The 17,583-nt window shown below is 54.0% G+C and overlaps 1 protein-coding gene across 2 annotated transcripts in view; it reads left to right on the forward strand.

Annotated features, from left to right (window-relative positions):
- The window catches only part of DNMT1 (DNA methyltransferase 1), a 45,146-nt gene extending 31,434 nt beyond the window's left edge, over nt 1-13,712 (forward strand). For both annotated transcript variants that reach the window (XM_080797873.1, XM_080797874.1), the window contains exons 22-40: nt 530-627; nt 838-985; nt 2,272-2,387; nt 2,565-2,769; nt 2,848-2,981; nt 3,902-4,075; nt 5,768-5,989; nt 6,836-7,028; nt 7,707-7,791; nt 7,969-8,097; nt 8,245-8,527; nt 8,746-8,887; nt 9,778-9,944; nt 10,344-10,521; nt 11,151-11,346; nt 11,643-11,809; nt 12,014-12,130; nt 12,977-13,067; nt 13,357-13,712. In XM_080797873.1, the coding sequence (XP_080653999.1) occupies nt 530-627; nt 838-985; nt 2,272-2,387; nt 2,565-2,769; nt 2,848-2,981; nt 3,902-4,075; nt 5,768-5,989; nt 6,836-7,028; nt 7,707-7,791; nt 7,969-8,097; nt 8,245-8,527; nt 8,746-8,887; nt 9,778-9,944; nt 10,344-10,521; nt 11,151-11,346; nt 11,643-11,809; nt 12,014-12,130; nt 12,977-13,067; nt 13,357-13,391 (2,880 nt within the window). In that variant the 3' untranslated portion in view covers nt 13,392-13,712. The remainder of the gene's footprint in view (nt 1-529; nt 628-837; nt 986-2,271; nt 2,388-2,564; nt 2,770-2,847; nt 2,982-3,901; nt 4,076-5,767; nt 5,990-6,835; nt 7,029-7,706; nt 7,792-7,968; nt 8,098-8,244; nt 8,528-8,745; nt 8,888-9,777; nt 9,945-10,343; nt 10,522-11,150; nt 11,347-11,642; nt 11,810-12,013; nt 12,131-12,976; nt 13,068-13,356) is intronic.
- Nucleotides 13,713-17,583: the final 3,871 nt, after the last annotated feature.

The raw sequence follows: 17,583 nt of genomic DNA on the forward strand, positions 1-17,583 counted from the left end.
CGTTCTTACCATTCTTTTGGTTTTACTTTTTCATCTAGCACATGTATGTGCAGTGTTCAAAGCATCTTAAATACACACAGCTGGTGTTTGCACCTGTTCCGTGTTGACGTGGTTAATCTAGCTGACTCACTTGGATTATTAAATGGCATTTCGTTATATGAATATCCCAGCATTATCCCTGTTACAACACTGTGGCGGTGTCCTTGAGTGAGGTTTCTTGTGACCATCTCTATGTAGAAGCAGAATTGCTGAGGTGTGGGTTATGTTTCACTTCAGTCTAGAGAACTCCAGAGTGGTGGTGCTGGCTTACCCTTTAGCGTTGCTTTCTCTGCACTTGTCCCAACACATGTCCTGCTTTTAAAATTTGCTCGCCTAGAGGGTATGAATGGGATCTTGCTCTGGACTTCCTTCTCATACATAACCTAATGAGGCTAAATACAATTTCTTAAAATTGTAATTCACCAAAAAAAAAAAAATGGTTGCCAATAGTTACTAATGGCCATTTCATTCACTTCTTAAAAATTTTTAGGTTTGTCAGCAGCCCGAATGTGGACAGTGTAAAGCCTGTAAAGATATGGTTAAGTTTGGTGGTAGCGGACGGAGCAAACAGGCTTGCCAAGAGAGGAGGTAGGTTTGGCCGACGCTGCTCTTGTGGCAGAGGAAAATGCCAGTCGATGGCGAGTGAGCTTGGCCCAGAACAGGTGGGCCAGGGTATCCGTTGCAGGCAGCTTTCCCTTACCTAGCGTTGTCACCAGGCTTGTCCCCTTTATCTGACTACAGCAGCCCCAGTAGGTTTCACTTATAAAGGAGATTTGCTTATAACGAGTGACTTTACAGGTGCCCCAACATGGCCATGAAGGAGGCAGATGACGATGAAGAGGTCGATGACAATATTCCAGAGATGCCATCACCCAAAAAAATGCATCAGGGGAAGAAAAAGAAACAAAACAAGAACCGGATCTCTTGGGTTGGAGACGCTGTCAAGGTAATCCGGGAGACGATGGTCTTATTGTCACAGCTCTGAGAAAGTTGTCGCCCTGTGTGTCACTGCCACACCCCTTCAGCAGCCTGAGTCCTGGAGCAGAGAAACCTGCTCATTTACCCCCGAGAGGAGCGGGGCCAGTGGGAGAGGCCAGGGCCCTTGGCCATGCACCAGAAATGGTCTTTTGGGGTTTTTTGGTTTTTGTTTGCTTGTGTGCCCCAAACTCCGTTTTCCTAACATTTCAAAGTGGGCATTTGACACTGTCCTGGGGTGTCAGGCTGGTTCTCCATCAAAGCTTGTTTCAAAGAGAGCCACTGCTGCTCCCTCTGGCCTGGGTGTGGGTGTTTTTGCGACGCTAGCAGATCGCCTGTCTCTCTGTGATTGTCTAAGGCACAACTTTTTTTTTTTTTTTTTTTTTAGATTTTATTTATTTATTTGACAGAGAGAGATCCCAAGTAGGCAGAGAGAGAGAGAGAGAGAGAGGAGGAAGCAGGTTCCCCACCAAGCAAAGAGCCCAATGCGGGACTCGATCCCAGGACTCTGGGATCATGACCTGAGCCGAAGGCAGAGGCTTAACCCACTGAGCCACCCAGGCGCCCTCTAAGGCACAACTTTTACCAAAGCTGGAGAGGTTCCCTTTCCTTTAGCATTGCTTCCTTGATGTCTGTAAGCCAAAGATCTGGTATGTAGCGTGAGGCCTTCCCCTGCCAGATGCTGCTGTGAGCCTGGGTGCAGCTAAGCCTCTGTCCTGTGTGCTGATCCTCCCTCCAGGATAGGAAAGGGGCACGTACTGTCCAGTGGGCGGAGAGCTGGAGGGAGGTTGGGGCCTTGGAGGCTTCCCGAGGAGGCAGCCTCTGAGTGGAGACCCTGAAGGTTGGCAAGGAACCAGCCTCACAAAGATGTGGGGAAGAGACAGGGCGGGGGCCCTGAGTTGGAAACTAGCTTTCCTGGTGGGAGAAGTAGGTCCTCGTGGCTGGCAGGAGTTGGGGGCAGGGTGTGGCCTTCGGACCTTGGCAGGAGGAGCTGGGACCGGTGCTGTTTAAAGTCAAATGCTAGAATCTGCTTTGCTGCCGGCACCGAAGGGCAGGGCTGATGAGGGAACGAGTGCTCTTTGTGCAGACTTCCGGGGAAGGGAGGCAGAGGTTTTCTGTAGTGACCAGGTCGGTAGAGCCTCGTGACTTAAAATTGTTAGGAATTAGGCTTTTATGCAAAGTAATAGGAACCGGTAGGTCAGGCCAAGACTGGACCTTCAGACCCGTCCTCACCTGAAATGAAGCTCTCGTTTTCAGACTGATGGGAAGAAGAGTTACTTTAAGAAGGTGTGCATCGACTCAGAAACCCTGGAAGTGGGGGACTGTGTCTCTGTTATTCCAGATGACTCCTCAAAACCGCTGTATTTGGCAAGGTTTGTGTCTTTTCCTTTGCTTGACTTCAGCACACGTTCTTAGACCACTAGCAGATGCTCATGTTCGGAGAGCGGTGGCGGCTCTTTGCTAGGCTGATTGCAAAAAGAAAACACAAGTTGCCCTAAGTGGATTCAGTCCGGATTTGCCGGTCAAGAGCGTGCCTTTCTTCGGTGCAGGGTCACTGCGCTGTGGGAGGACAGCAGCAACGGGCAGATGTTCCATGCCCACTGGTTCTGCGCCGGGACAGACACGGTCCTCGGAGCCACGTCGGACCCCTTGGAGCTGTTCCTGGTGGACGAATGTGAGGACATGCAGCTTTCGTACATCCACAGCAAGGTGAAGGTCGTCTATAAAGCTCCGTCGGAGAACTGGGCCTTGGAGGTGAGTGCCCAGCGCCCCTCGCGTGCCCTTCTCTCTCTGCGTGGGGTCATGGCTGACACCAGGTCCTTGTACTCAAAGGGAGGCATGGATCCCGAGGCTATGATAGCGGAGGATGATGGAAAAACCTACTTCTACCAGCTGTGGTATGATCAAGACTACGCCAGATTTGAATCCCCTCCGAAAACCCAGCCAACGGAGGAGAACAAGTACAAGTGAGTGCCAGCCCGGCTCTGTGCGACCCTCCAACTCTCGCATGCTGCTGTCTGCCGGGCTTCCTTTTCCCCACCAACCGAAGACGGCCCGACTTGGTCACAGTTGCTTTAAATCTGTGGACGGCCTGGGCGCGGAGCTCCCTTCATGAGAGGCTCTCCCGTCCAGGAGCAGAATGTGTACTTCTGTGCGCTTCTCGGCGTCTGTGCTACAGACCTTGCACGTTTCCTTGTGTTTCTTAGAGGTTTTCTTCCGTCAGTGCTCCCTTTGATGCTGTGTTAGTCTACCTAGTGACTGACAGCTCTTAGGGAGGCTTGCTTTTTAAGATTTTCTCTAGATGCTCATCGCCCCACACCTTCCTTTGTGGCCTCCGTGCCTCACTTGCCGGGACGCAGCATGGCTCCGGCGCTTCTCAGAGGCCGGGAGGACCGCCTTGCATGCTTCTGGTGTTTGTCCCATCAGCCTGCTTCTCCCTTGTGACTTGATGTCCAATGAGGGCCATTTCTAGCTCTCCTTTATGGGCTTATGGATGAGAAATAATGTTGAATTTCACCAGCTAGCTTTTCAGCCAATAGAGAACGGTCTGAGACTCCTTTGACATGAGCTCTGACTGAACCACTCTGCGTTCTTGCTTGTGGTGTACTCTCTCCTGTACTCTACTTTCTGTTTGTCTTAGGGGTCTGGTTTGGTTTGGTCTTTTATATCAACTACTCAAAAGTGGAATTGACTTGTCACTTTCTCTTGTTATATCTTGGGTCCCAAGTGAGTGTCTTCAAAGCGTGAACATAAACCACAGGAAAGCTACTTCCTACAAATATTTGCAATATTTTCTGTTGGTCTTCAGAGTCTCTGGGCCTCTGGCTGCTCGTGCAGCCGCTGCCGAGCAGCTCAGGGCCTTTGTTTCTGTCCTTCGCTGCTTCAGGTTCTGTGTAAGCTGTGCCCGTCTGGCTGAAATGAGGCAGAAAGAAATTCCCAGGGTCCTGGAACAGCTTGAGGACCTGGACACCCGGGTTCTCTACAGCTCGGCCACCAAGAACGGCATCCAGTATCGAGTGGGTGATGGCGTGTACCTCCTCCCCGAGGCCTTCACGTTCAAGTGAGTGCCCGCTTTGCCCAGGGCAGGGCCGTGAGCTCTGGACCAGTACAGGATTCGCTTCGCGATGTCCCCCAGCCTGGACCCCGAGGACTAGCTGCTGCCTAAACTGTCTCTGTAGTATTTGTGGTGACCAGCCATGGCCAGCCCTCCAGGGCAGAGTGAAGCTGTAAGCCTGATGGACGTCCACGGATGCACCGGCTAAGGGGGAGCTGGTGTGCGTGTTGGGGCCCTGCCCGGGAGATGAGACCATCTCCTCTCAGGTCCTGTTGGTCCCATGGGAGGATGGTCTCGCCCACCGGGCTCTGTTGATGAAGTGAGTTGAACGGAAAGCACTTAGCCTAGTGCCTGGCCTAGAGTAAGACTGAACAAACAGGAGTTCCAAGCCCATTTACCAGGAAGGAGCAAGACCTCTTTCTGTGTTGGGGGTTGGGGCTCTTCGGGGACAAATAAAGCCGAGGAATTTCCACACTCGATCCAGTCTTTGTTCTAAGAATTAGCACATGGTTGCATTGACAACCAGCGCTTTCCGAGCTGTGCCCCGACTTGCAGTGGCATTTCCCTAAAGTCCCAGTTGGAACCCAGTCCGCACCCTCCATTCAGTTACTCTGAATTACGGAGCACAGGGCAGGGGCCTTCCGGCCTCGTGCAGTTGGCGCCGGGAGCCCCCTTCAGCCCCGCTGTCCATGGTGCGGAGGGGAGGGTGCCCGAGGTGCTGTATGTCCCGGTGCTTGCTGCACAGCACAGGTGTCCACACGGGTGCTTGGGGGCGCCCCTGGAGCCTGTCCAACTAAGGGGGCCTGGTGGGAAAGCACGGCAGCCGCCTTCCTGAACAGCAGCCTTGACAGCGTGCAGCCAGATCACATGGCCAGTGCCTCGGCAGCCGGGCCCCATCCGGCTTGCCCAGACTGCGAGTCTCCGCCCCATGCCTCTTGCAGCCTCACCGCTTGGTCAGCACCTCAGTCGGCAGAGCACAGGTTATGCCTTGGGAACAAGCCCATAGATGGGAGGTTTCCTTCTTGCCCGTACTGTGTCCATCATAGTTCAGCAGGGCACTTGGCCGATTGGGTCACTCGGAGCTGAGCTGGCGGAACCACTGCCCTCTCAGAGTTGCTGGTCTGAGCCGAGGGAAGGCGCCCCAGAGGCTCTCCTGGCAATTAAATGTTCGCACCCAGAAGTGCCCTTGTGTCCTTTCTCACACTCATTGAGTAGGACGAGTCACAGGCCAGGAAGTGCGGTCCTGCCGTGTGGCCGGGAGCTGGGCAGACTGTGACAGTGTCAGTAGCTACTGTAGCCAGCAGTGCACAGATGGAGAAGGCTCGGTTTATTTTATTTTTTAAAGATTTCATTTATTTGAGAACCACACGAGCAGGTGAGGTAGGGCGGGTGGCAGGGAGAAGCAGGCTCCCTGCTGAGCAGGGAGCCTGATGTGGGACTCAGTCCCAGGACCCTGAGATCATGACCTGAGCCGAAGGCAAACGCTTAATCCACTGAGCCACTCAGGTGCCCCGAGAATGCTCATTTTAAACTATATGGATGAGATTTAATCGTTCTCTAAGTCTCGGGGCACTTAGCTACATTAGTTTATAAGGTGTTCGAGCTAAGTAGTAGCTGTTACTGGCTGGTGAGGAAGGCCGAGGTCATTGCTTTTTGTGGTTTCACGTTCAGTCACGCGTAATGCTTGCTTCTCCGCAGCATCAAGCTGTCCAGTCCTGTGAAACGCCCGCGGAAGGAGCCTGTGGACGAAGATCTGTATCCGGAACACTACCGGAAGTACTCGGATTACATCAAAGGCAGTAACCTGGATGCCCCTGAGCCGTACCGAATCGGCCGAATAAAAGAAATCTTCTGTATCAAGAAGAGCAACGGCAGGCCCAACGAGACTGATATCAAGATCAGAATCAACAAATTTTATAGGTCGGTGAAGGCCTCTGCTCTTCCAGGAGGCAGCACTCTTTCTAGAAGTCTGAAATGGGGTCGTAACAGTGGTGTTTTAAGACCTTGGTAGAGGTAGCTGTTTCTCTAAGTGTTTCTGATTATCTGGTAGGTGATGACAGTGACTTAATTCTATTTCATTGCCTTGCTTTAGACCTTGGTTTTAAAGTGACAGAGTTCTCTGCCCCAAATCCTTACGCAGAAGTCAAGTGTGTGACAAAGTCAGGGGTGGAATGTCCTGGACTCTGCCATCTATTTAGGATTGTCTGAGTTCTGCCCCCTCCCCTCTCCCCTCCCCCCTCCCCATTCTGTCCTCCTGTTCTTCCCAGGTGCCCCTTCCTGTTTCTGGGGTTCCTTTGTCTATTCTCTTCCCAAGTTCTTGGCTTCACTTAGTCTGCTTCTGGGATCCTAGTAACTCGTAGTGGTTAGGAGCTAACCTGAAAATAATCAGAGATGGGTATAAGGTTGTTTCACTTAACTAATGTATATCAAAGACTTCTTAAAGTCTTTGTAATAATCATTTGTATTAGCAGAAAAGAAATGAGAAGTCTAGCTAGGATAAGCAAGAGAAGAAAGCTCTAGATGCTTAATGGGCAGCGGGCAGCTATTGTTCATGGTAAAGGACCAACAAACCATTCCCTGAGCTCATGGCAAGGAATCACACTCAGTTGGTCGTGCCGATGAAGGGGGATAGAACTCAAGCTGAACTAACGGGGTTGTGGTCTTTACCTATTGGTTTTCTGAGCACCCCCAGAAACGTGGTGCCATTTAATTCTTTGTCAGTTAACAGCAAGAGAGAATTCCTAACCAAGAGGCTTCCGTTTTCAGGCCAGAGAACACCCACAAGTCTACCCCAGCAAGCTACCATGCAGACATCAACCTGCTTTACTGGAGCGACGAGGAGGTGGTTGTGGACTTCAAGGCCGTGCAGGGCCGCTGTACGGTGGAGTACGGGGAGGACCTGCCTGGCTGCCTCCAGGACTTCTCCGCAGGGGGGCCGGACCGCTTCTACTTCCTTGAGGTAGTACCCTGCACTGGCTGGAGGGAGGGGCTTCAGGTCAAAGTCCCAGCCCCCAAGAAAGTCGTGGAATTACTCAGAGTATGAATTTGCGGTATTCGAGTTCTTCTGGAACTTACACTTCTTTCAGCCAGAAGTAACGTTTGAGAGTCCTTATGCACCTACAATGCATTTGGAGACTAGTAGGTGGCCTGGCGGACTCAGTCCTGCCCCTCAGTCCCTTTATTCAGGCGTCTGTGGCCGGGTGAGGTCTGTACGGCTGAGCACTGGTGACCGAGAAGGGAGCTGGGAGTCTGTCAATGAAGCTGAATCGCTTTTGAGCTGTTTGAACGTGCCTTTTCCTGCGTTAGGTCATCTGAAGTTGGTCCACGCCTGTCTCCCTCAGGTGGCCCTGTGGGTGGCCCAGTTGTCCCTTTGCCTATTTTTAGAATGAGTAGGCCAGGTACTTAGAACAGCAGGAGTTCTGGTGTTGGCCCCATAAAATATTTGTAGCGTAGAACTCCCCCCCCCCGCCCGCTTCCAGCATAATAAAATCAAAGTATTCTTATTGATGGCTAATTGCTTGTGGCCGTAATTAGGGAGAAATTAAGTGGATCTTTGTCAGATTAACTTAAATTCCCTTTGTTAGAAAAGGGACCAGTGTATTTCTCTGCCAGACTGTTGTGGTTTTTTCCTTCTTAGGCCTATAATGCGAAGAACAAAAGCTTTGAGGATCCTCCAAACCACGCCCGTAGCCCTGGAAATAAAGGGAAAGGGAAGGGTAAAGGTATGTCGTTATTCCACACGGATCTCAAGTCTGTCTTCCGTAATTCGGGAACTGAGGAGTCCTTTGGTATGAAAACACAGCTTCTGCTCTTAGCTTGTTCTTTGCTGTGCATTCAGAATGGGGGTTTAAGGAGAGCAGGTGAGGGCTCTGACCGAACTCGTGGCCTGTCTCTTCCAGGGAAGGGCAGGGCGAAGTCTCAGGCATGTGAGCCGAGTGAGCCGGAGACCGAAATTAAACTGCCTAAGCTTCGGACCTTGGATGTGTTTTCCGGCTGTGGGGGCTTGTCAGAAGGCTTCCACCAAGCAGGTACGCACCGCGAGAGTCTGTTTGCGCAACTGGTCACACTGGATGAGGCAGGTTCTACCCGGAAGACATTTCTGGCTCCGGTCACAGTTCTGCCTCAAGTGTGATTCAAGGGGATGCTTCGCACACATTTGTCCTTGTGTGTCCCAGGCATCTCGGAAACACTGTGGGCCATCGAGATGTGGGACCCCGCGGCCCAGGCATTTCGGCTCAACAATCCCGGGTCCACGGTGTTCACGGAGGACTGCAACGTGCTGCTGAAGCTGGTCATGGCCGGGGAGGTGACCAACTCCCGGGGTCAGAAGCTGCCTCAGAAGGGAGACGTGGAGATGCTGTGCGGTGGGCCGCCTTGCCAAGGGTTTAGTGGCATGAACCGCTTCAACTCTCGGACCTACTCCAAGTTCAAGAACTCCCTGGTGGTTTCCTTTCTCAGGTAAACAGAGTAGAAGCGCCTGTGGTCAGGGCTGCCTGAGGGTGGCTAGCGTGCCTGCTGCAGGCCTCGAGGGTGAGGCGCCCAACCTCTGCCTCCAGGGAGCTGGTGGCCGGCTTCTCAGCAGAGAGACTTGAGAGTCGGCGGGTGTAGCTTCTGGTAGAGTAGGTCTTCATTTGGTGCGTGCGGATGACCCCCATGGTCTCTGCCACCTCCCACAGCTACTGTGACTACTACCGGCCCCGCTACTTCCTGCTGGAGAACGTGCGGAACTTCGTCTCCTTCAAGCGCTCCATGGTCCTGAAGCTCACTCTCCGCTGCCTGGTCCGCATGGGCTATCAGTGCACCTTCGGCGTGTTGCAGGTGGGCGGCCAGGGGGGCGGTGTGGGGCTCAGGGGTCCTGGACGGCCGCAGATGGTTTCTAACGAAAGTAGAGTTGAACAGGACAGGCCTGTAACATGGTGACCCATGCCACTGAGCGCGGGGGAGGTGGCGGCTGGGACACGGATCCGGCACGCCAGGAAGTCCACTTCCCTCTTACGGCCTCGAGAGTCTAATCTTCTGGTGCCTGCGCGGGGGCCAAGTGTCTCCAGCCCCTTTTCCTTGAGAGGGAAGGGTGGTAGCCAGCCCGCAGCTCTGGGGAGCAGTTAGATCCCCGTGGGGGGCGGGGAAGCCGGAAGTGCAGAGCTAAACCGCCAGCACTCGCAGTGGTATCTCTCGGGTGAACGAGCACGCGTACAAACCTCGGAAGAAGGTGGAAGGTTGTACTCCAGGGAGCGACGGGTAGCTTTTGCACAGACAGAGGTTGTGGCTGATCAGAGGGAACTACGCTTGATCTGAAAAGCGGCTAGTCTATATGTACCTGTTCAGTAACTAACGGCATAACGACAGCCGAAGCAATGCTCAAAAATGGGGAGAAAGTCTGGCTGGGAGGCAGTGAGGTAGTACTGCGTGCGTGAGCAAGGCGCTGAGCTGCCCCCCGGCCCCCACCCGCTGTGTCCAGCGTCCGTGCGTCCTGGGCTCACCCACCAAACAGAGCGCTGAGATCGCGGGACCCCGCGTAGAGCTCTTGAAAGAGCTGGCTGTGATTGCCAGCACCGTTCACTCCCGTCTTCGGGGACTAGTGGCCTTGGCACGGGCTCCCCTGTCTTTCATCTGGCCCCACTTACTCTTGTTGGGAGCAAACCTGCTGACTTCAGCAGGGGCTGGTCGGGGGCGCCCGCCTGAGTGTGCGTGTCCCGCGTGCTCTGCAGGCTGGTCAGTACGGCGTGGCCCAGACGCGGAGGCGGGCCATCATCCTGGCCGCGGCCCCCGGAGAGCAGCTTCCCCTGTTCCCAGAGCCACTGCACGTTTTCGCGCCGCGGGCCTGCCAGCTGAGCGTCGTGGTGGACGACAAGAAGTTCGTCAGCAACATCACCAGGTGGGAGCCCGTGTGCCCCGCCGTGTCGTGGTGCTTGTTCCCTGGCCGGTGGGGTGTTGGCAGGTCTCTGGGGAGGCCTGAGCTGAGGAGAACGTGTTAGCGCAGGCAGTGGGGTGCCGGCCTCCCGCACAAGCGCTTCACCTCCTCTGGTCTTGCTCTGACCTCGGGGTGAGGGCTGCACGCGGGGCAGCCGCCGGACCTGGCCATCATCGGGAGCAGAACCCGTAGTACAGCTTAGCCTCTTCGTATACTTGCGGCCTTGGGCAGCCCTTTGACTTCTGAGCTAGGTTGTCCTCCCTGGAGGGGGCAGTGCCAGCCGCCAGGATATGGCACATGTAGCGTGAGGGACAGTGGTGGCCCGGGTTCCCAGGTTGTCAGTGGTCTGCTATGCTGTTGCAGGTTAAGCTCGGGCCCGTTCCGGACCATCACCGTGCGGGACACCATGTCTGACCTCCCTGAGGTCCGGAATGGAGCTTCGTCCCTTGAGATCTTGTACAACGGGGAGCCTCAGTCCTGGTTCCAGAGGCAGCTCAGGGGTGCACAGTACCAGCCCATTCTCAGGGACCACATCTGTAAGGTAACAGCACCCTGCCAGAGCGGGGCCAGCCTGGTCGGACCAGTGGCCTCAGGAGAATGGAACGTGTGGTTGGAGCCCAGCCAGGGCTTGGGGTGGGAGGCAGGATCTGAGCCTGGCCCCGTCCAGTTCAGCCTAGATCAGCGTCCTCTCAGCTGGTTCCCACCCTCCTCTCTTTGCCTCCTGCTTTTCTTCCTGCCCTGCCGTCCATGCCCACTGCAGCAGGGCTCGGCCACTGCCCCCTCGGATTGACCTCGTCTCTTCTGCCCATGTTCTGTGTGTTCCCCCAGATACACCAAACCCAGTTCTTCCTCTAGGTGGTTCTCTGATCACGCGGGGGCCTGCTCACCTGTCACCACCTCAGAGAAGCCCTCTCAGCTTGCCCTAAGCTGTCCCTTCACCTGTTCCCCCCCATGCTGTTCCACGTCCCTGCTTTGCTACTTCCATGGCACATGCAGTCCCCAGGCTGTTGATTTGGGTTACCGTTTGTCTCCCATGATGGGATACAGACCCCTCGGGGGTTCCCGGGCACTGTGGTGTTTCCGGTGCCGAGAATGGTGGCGCCCAGCCTCCCACGGGTGCTTCGTGCTCCCTGACTGAAGTGACGGCTGGGCCCTGCTGCGCTTTTTCAGGACATGAGTGCGTTGGTGGCGGCCCGCATGCGGCACATCCCTCTGGCGCCCGGCTCCGACTGGCGCGACCTGCCGAATATCGAGGTGCGGCTCTCCGACGGCACCATGGCCAGGAAGCTGCGCTACACGTACCACGACAAGAAGAACGGCTGCAGCAGCACCGGGGCCCTCCGCGGGGTTTGCTCCTGCGTGGAAGGTGGGGACCCTGCCGGTGCCCGGGGTGGGACTTCCCTTGGCTTTACCTTGAACCGCAGCCTCCCAGCCCCCTTAGCTTCTGATCGCCTGCAGCAGTCCGGGGGCTCCCGGCTGGAGATCCTGGGGACTGCCGCTCACGGACCCGGGCAAGGCACAGACAGCCCAATCCTGGACGTCCCTGCTGTCAATAGGTGCTGAGAGCACGGAGTCCTAAAAGCTGTGTGTGTGGCTGGGGACTGTCGCTGCTCTGTCCCTCCCGTTCCATAACCGCAGTCTCATCGCAGCCCTCTCTTCCAGCGGGCAAAGCCTGTGACTCTGCAGCTAGACAGTTCAACACCCTCATCCCCTGGTGCTTGCCCCACACCGGGAACAGGCACAACCACTGGGCCGGCCTCTACGGACGGCTGGAGTGGGATGGCTTCTTCAGCACGACCGTCACCAACCCTGAGCCCATGGGCAAGCAGGTAGGGCTGGGGGCTGGGGTCGCGCTGGGAGGGGACAGAGGCATGGTCTCAGCGGGCGGGGGCAGCCCACGAGAGGCTGGCGCTCCTCTCCACCTCCTGCCTCTGTGCTGACGGAGACTGGCCATCGAGCCTAAGGCTGGAGTTTCCCGTGGGGCGGGTGGGCCCAGGCTTGTTCCCCTTCCCCACCTCACCTCTCGCCCCCAGGGCCGCGTTCTCCACCCCGAGCAGCACCGCGTTGTGAGTGTGCGGGAGTGTGCCCGCTCCCAGGGCTTCCCGGACACCTACCGGCTGTTCGGCAACATCCTCGATAAGCACCGGCAGGTCAGTGGGGGGTGGGGCCGGGCCTGCTTTTCCTCTGGCCTTGAGCAGGGGCCGAATGACACCAAGTGGCCCTGATGGCACAGGCCCCTCAGTCTGACCAGGGGGCAGGGTGTGTGAGCGGAGAGCAGGACTCACATGGTCCCTTCTGAGGGGACACCGAGCAGCCAGAGTTCTTCGGCCGATTGGCCTCAGTATTCCCAGGCAGGGGATGCCAGGACGGAGGGACCCCGGCCCTAGGGCCCAGGGTGCTCGCAGGCCAGGCTGTTGTTCGTTGAGCACATTGGTTGCTGTTTACAGCTCTGAGGCAGGTTCAGCCCAAAGGAAAGTTCCAGGGCACTGAACTTTAGTGAGGGAGCAGAGGAAACGTGCAGTGCTGGAAATTCACACTTGCTAAGGGTGGGAACGAACCCGCCGCCCCTCACTGATGCTCAGGGTGTTGAGCTAGCTGTTTCTTAAATGGATTTCCATCTAAGAGATGCCTGCGCGTGGCTCACAAAGCCAGCAGCGTCTGCGCTTCTAGCAGAATCCTCCTGCCACCCCCGACCCTCCAAGTCCTGCTATCTAGAAACAACCCCTCTTGGCCGGAAGTGGAGCATGGTGCCTCGGCATCTGGCTGACTTTCTGAAGCCCTTTAAAGGCCCCTTTTCTGTGGGCGGGTCTTTACACGGGGTTCCGGGTGTGAAGATGGGCTGGGGGGAGGGTCCCAGAGCCGTCATGGTGGAAGGGCTTTGGAGGCCCACGTGAGCAGGAGACCTGGGCTTTTGTGCCCTCGTCACTGTTCTGACAAGAGGCGGGTGCTGATCCCCGCCATGCCAAGCCAGGCATCCCTCTCCTTCCCTCCTGCAGGTGGGTAACGCTGTGCCGCCGCCTCTGGCCAAAGCCATCGGCTTGGAGATCAAGCGCTGTATGTTGGCCAAAGCTCGAGAGAGTGCCTCAGGTACGGTGCGGGGGCGTGTGGTTGGCTCTGGGCCCTTTCCTCGGGCCTCCCCGTGGCCTGGCCCAGATGCTGGCCAGGGCGGCCTGGGAATCCCTGGGAGCCCCCGGGAGCAGTCTCACTGCACGTCCCTTCCGAGCTGCTGCCGCTGCTACCTGTCTGGGGCGCCATCAGCAGGGACACCTGGCTGCTGTCGTAGCCCTTGGTTTCAGCTTGTTTGCCGTGCTTGCGTGTTGCTTAGCATCCGTCGCACGTGTGCTCTGCGGTGACTTCCCCTTTTATGTCCCTTCAGTTAAAACCAAGGAAGAGGAGCCTGCTAAGGACTAGTTTTGCCCTCCCGTCGCCCTCGTTTCTGGCACCAGGGATCCCCAACATGCACTGATGTTGTATTTTTAACCTGTCATTCTGTCAGTTCAAATGTGTCGTTCACGGTGTTTGTGGCCTTGGCTGACATGAAGCTGTTCTGTGAGGTTTGCTTATCAACTAATGACTTAGTGATCAAACTGTGCCGTACTTTGTGCATTCTGGATTTTAAAAGTTTTTTATTCTGCGTTGTATCAAATTTACCACTGTATGAGTGGAAATTAAGACTTTATGTAGTTTTTATATGTTGTAATATTTCTTCAAATAAATCTCTCCTATAAACCACCCTGGCTGGTGACTTGTGATTTCCGAGGGGCTTCCAGCTGACTCGCAGCTGCATCTGGGTGAGCGTGGGCTCCTCAGGGCGCAAGGTGACTCCACAGAGGGGTCAGGCGGAGGTCAGATCACTCCCGGTGTGCCGTGTGTGTGTGTGTGTGCTTGGGGTGGGGGTCAACTTGCGACAGGTCTGGCCAAGGAGACGCGCGTGGAATTGGTTAGTGTGGCTTCCGGGAAAGCCTTTTAAGGGAGCGGTCTTCATCGGCCTTCCCCAGCATAGCCTTTCTTTGCTCTGGAACGGAAGGGGATGCCTGGTGGCACAGCAGCCATCTTGTGACCATGAGGATGGAAGCCCTGTGTAGCGGACGGCGGAGAAAGGAGAAGAGTGGCTCGGAGCCCTGGCCTGGTGCCCACAGACAAACTAAATTTTTTAGGTAGGCTTCCTCCTGGGCGTTCAGCCTAATTCAGTCCTACCGAATTCTAAGACCGACCTTTCCTTTGGTTTGTCTTTGGGAAAAGACTTGCTATAAAACGCCAACAAAGCAGAAGCGGACAAAGAAGTGTTCGTCACCAGCACTCACGACACAGGGGACCACGGCTAGGATAAGGAGCGCCCCTCCTGCCACCACTACCCGGTAAATGGCGCCCCTGGTGGCCCTTCAACTGTTGCTCTCCCCTCAGTGAGTGACAGGTCTCTGGTCGTAAGAGTGAAGGACCAAACCTAGTTCAGCTGTAAAACTTAAAACTACCTTCCTGCTAAGGGCCTAGAGGCTTCCCTCCTGTTGTGAACAGCGCTGCCCTGAACATCCTCGTGCACGCTTTTCCGTCCTCTCCAGGGAAGCACCTGGGGGCGCCTGATCATCGAGTGTGAATGTTTCCTGTTTCTACTTCAGAACATGGCACCAACCCACCCGTCTAGAGGTTTTAACGTGCAAACATTCCAACAGTGCGAACAGTGCGAACTTCCCTTTAGCCTACCCTGGCTTTTGGTTCTTTAGTCCTCGTCAGTGGCCTAGAGAGAGCCTTGTTAGCATTTTAAACAACGATTGGACATTTTCAGGAGTCTGGTGGCCACCGGAAGGTGTTCCCTGTCCCTGATGGCGTGTGAGTTGGTCTTTGCTGATTGCCTTTTGGGCATTCGATTTTCCCCCTTGGCTTGCTACTTGGATCTTGAGTCGTCCTATCTTTGCCGTACAGGAACCTTATTTTTAGGGATTAGATTTACATGTATCTGCTTTTCTGTTATTCAGAGGCAAAGTGTAAAGTGTAAAGGTCCTCCGTACCCCCAGATCAGAAACTAGTGCTTTCTTCCGTATTTCTATGGCCCCTCGTTATTTATTCTGTTTTGTTTGCCCCCTCGTTTTTTTTTTTGTTGTTGTTATGTTTGTTTTTTAAGATTTTACTTATTTATTTGACAGAGATCACAAGTAGGCAGAGAGGCAGGCGGGGGTGGGGGGGAAGAAGGCTCCCTGCCGAGCAGAGAGCCTGATGTGGGGCTCGATCTCAGGACCCTGAGATCATGACCTGAGTTAATAAGCAGAGGCTTATTAACCCACTGAGCCACCCAGGCACCCCTGGCCCTCATTCTTAACATTGCTTCTGTAAGGATGAAAATAAACACTTCAGCTTGTTTACTGACCAGGTAACAAATGCACACGGTGAACACAACAGCTTGGTAAATTTCGCCCATCAGATTTTATTTCCTAGTTAGACCTTCTGTTTGCCCACCTAATTTTCTTTTCTTTTTTTTTTTTTTACACTAAAAATGCATTTAGAAAGTATATTGTGAGGGGCGCCTGGGTGGTTCAGTTGGTTAAGCATCTATCTGCCTCTTGATCTTGGCTGAGCTCAGGGTCCTGGGATTGAGCCCCGTGTCAGGACACACTGAGCGGGGAGTTTGCTTCAGGATTCTCTTTCTCCCTCTGTCCCCCTCTTAAAAAAAGGAAAAAAAAAAGTATATTGTAAGTAGAGTGAAGTATGTTAAACCTTTTCCCCATTCCTAAACCCCTTGATCAAGACAACGGAATCCTTACCTCCTGAAGTCCTCCTCTGCCCAAGTACAGCGTGTGTATTTTATTTTTTCCTGCTACAAACAGTAGCGTTGACTAAAACTACACCTCAAAGGCTGTTCAACCTGTCAATGTCTTGCTGGGCCCCTGGTCTGGTTCTTTCTTGTTTCTGTCTAGGTCTAATAGGAAACCAGTCCTGAACATACAGCTTGTATTTTGATAAATGAACCCACATCCCTTTTTCTTTTCTTTTCTTTTTTTTTTTTTAAGATTTTATTCGGGGCGCCTGGGTGGCTCAGTGGGTTAAGCCTCTGCCTTCGGCTCAGGTCATGATCTCAAGGTCCTGGAATCGAGCCCCGCATCAGGCTCTCTGCTCTGCAGGGAGCCTGCTTCCCCCTCTCTCTCTGCCTGCTTCTCTGCCTACTTCTGATCTCTGTCAAATAAATAAATAAAATCTTAAAAAAAAAAAAAAGTGCCTGCCTTCGGCTCAGGTCATGATCCCAGGGTCCTGGGATCGAGCCCCTCGTCTGGCTCCCTGCTCAGCAGGGAGCCTGCTTCTCCCTCTCCCACTCCCCCTGCTTGTGTTCCCTCTCTCGCTGAGTCTCCCTCTGTCGAGTAAGTAAATAAAATCTTTAAAAAAAAAAAAAACCCTTTAGATTTGCCATATCTTCTAAAAACCTTTGGGTATTTTTATAGTGATCCCATTAAATGTACAGACTTCTGGGGGAAACTGAGCTAATGACAAGCCTGCCTTTCTAAGAATAGGGTCTGCCCTGGTTACAGATATTTTTGTCCCTCAACATTTCAGTCTTAATATAGATACTGCAGATCTTTTTTTAAGGGCTTTTTTTTTTAAAGATTTTATTTATTTGAGAGAGAAAGAGTGTGGTGGGAGGGGCGGCAGGAGGAAAGGGAAAGAATCCCAAGCCAGCTCTGCGCTAAGTGCGGAGCCTGAGGTGGGGTTGGATCTCAGGATCCCAGATCGTGACCTGAGCCGAAATCAAGCCCCCGGCACTTACCCAACCGAGCCATCCAGGCGCCCTGATACTGCAGATTTCATAACTTGATTCCTAGGTATTTAATCCTTCCATCTCTGGAAGGGGTGGGGAGGGGAAGGATGTTATTCTCTAAATAGTTGTCCTTTGCCTCTATAGAAAGATTGACTTGTATTGATTTTTTTTTTAAATTTATTTATTTGACAGAAAGATACAGCGAGAGAGGGAACACAAGCAGGGGGAGCGGGAGAGAGAGAAGCAGGCTCCCTGCTGAGCAGGGAGCCCGACACGGGGCTCGATCCCAGGACCCTGGGATCATGACCCGGGCCAAAGGTAGACGGTTAACGACTGAGCCACCCAGGCGCCCCTTGTATTGATTTTTTTTTTTTAATTTATTCGACAGACAGAGATCACAAATAGAGAGGTAGCCAGAGGGGGAGGGGAAGCAGGCTCCCCGCTGTGCAGAGAGCCCAACATGGGGCTCTATCCCAGGACCCCGAGATCATGACCTGAGCCGAAGGCAGAGGCTTAACCCACTGAGCCACCCAGGCGCCCCTTGTATTGATTATTGACCTTGTATACTGTGCGGGGTTTTTTTGTTGTCACTTTTTCTTAATCTAGCCAACCTGCTGAATTCCCTTATTATTGTGATACTTTTCCAGCTGAAGTCTTTGCTTCAGGTATACAACTCGCTACCAAGAACAATTTGAAGATTCACTTTTTTTTTAAAGATTTTATTTACTTATTTGACTGACAGAGATCACAAGTAGGCAGAGAGGCAAGCAGAGAGAGGGGGAAGCAGGCTCCCTGCCGAACAGAGAGCCCGATGCGGGGACTCAATCCCAGGACCCTGAGATCATGACCTGAGCCGAAGGC

This window comes from Martes martes, assembly GCF_963455335.1.
Source record: "Martes martes genome assembly, chromosome: 1".
NCBI lineage: Eukaryota > Metazoa > Chordata > Mammalia > Carnivora > Mustelidae > Martes > Martes martes.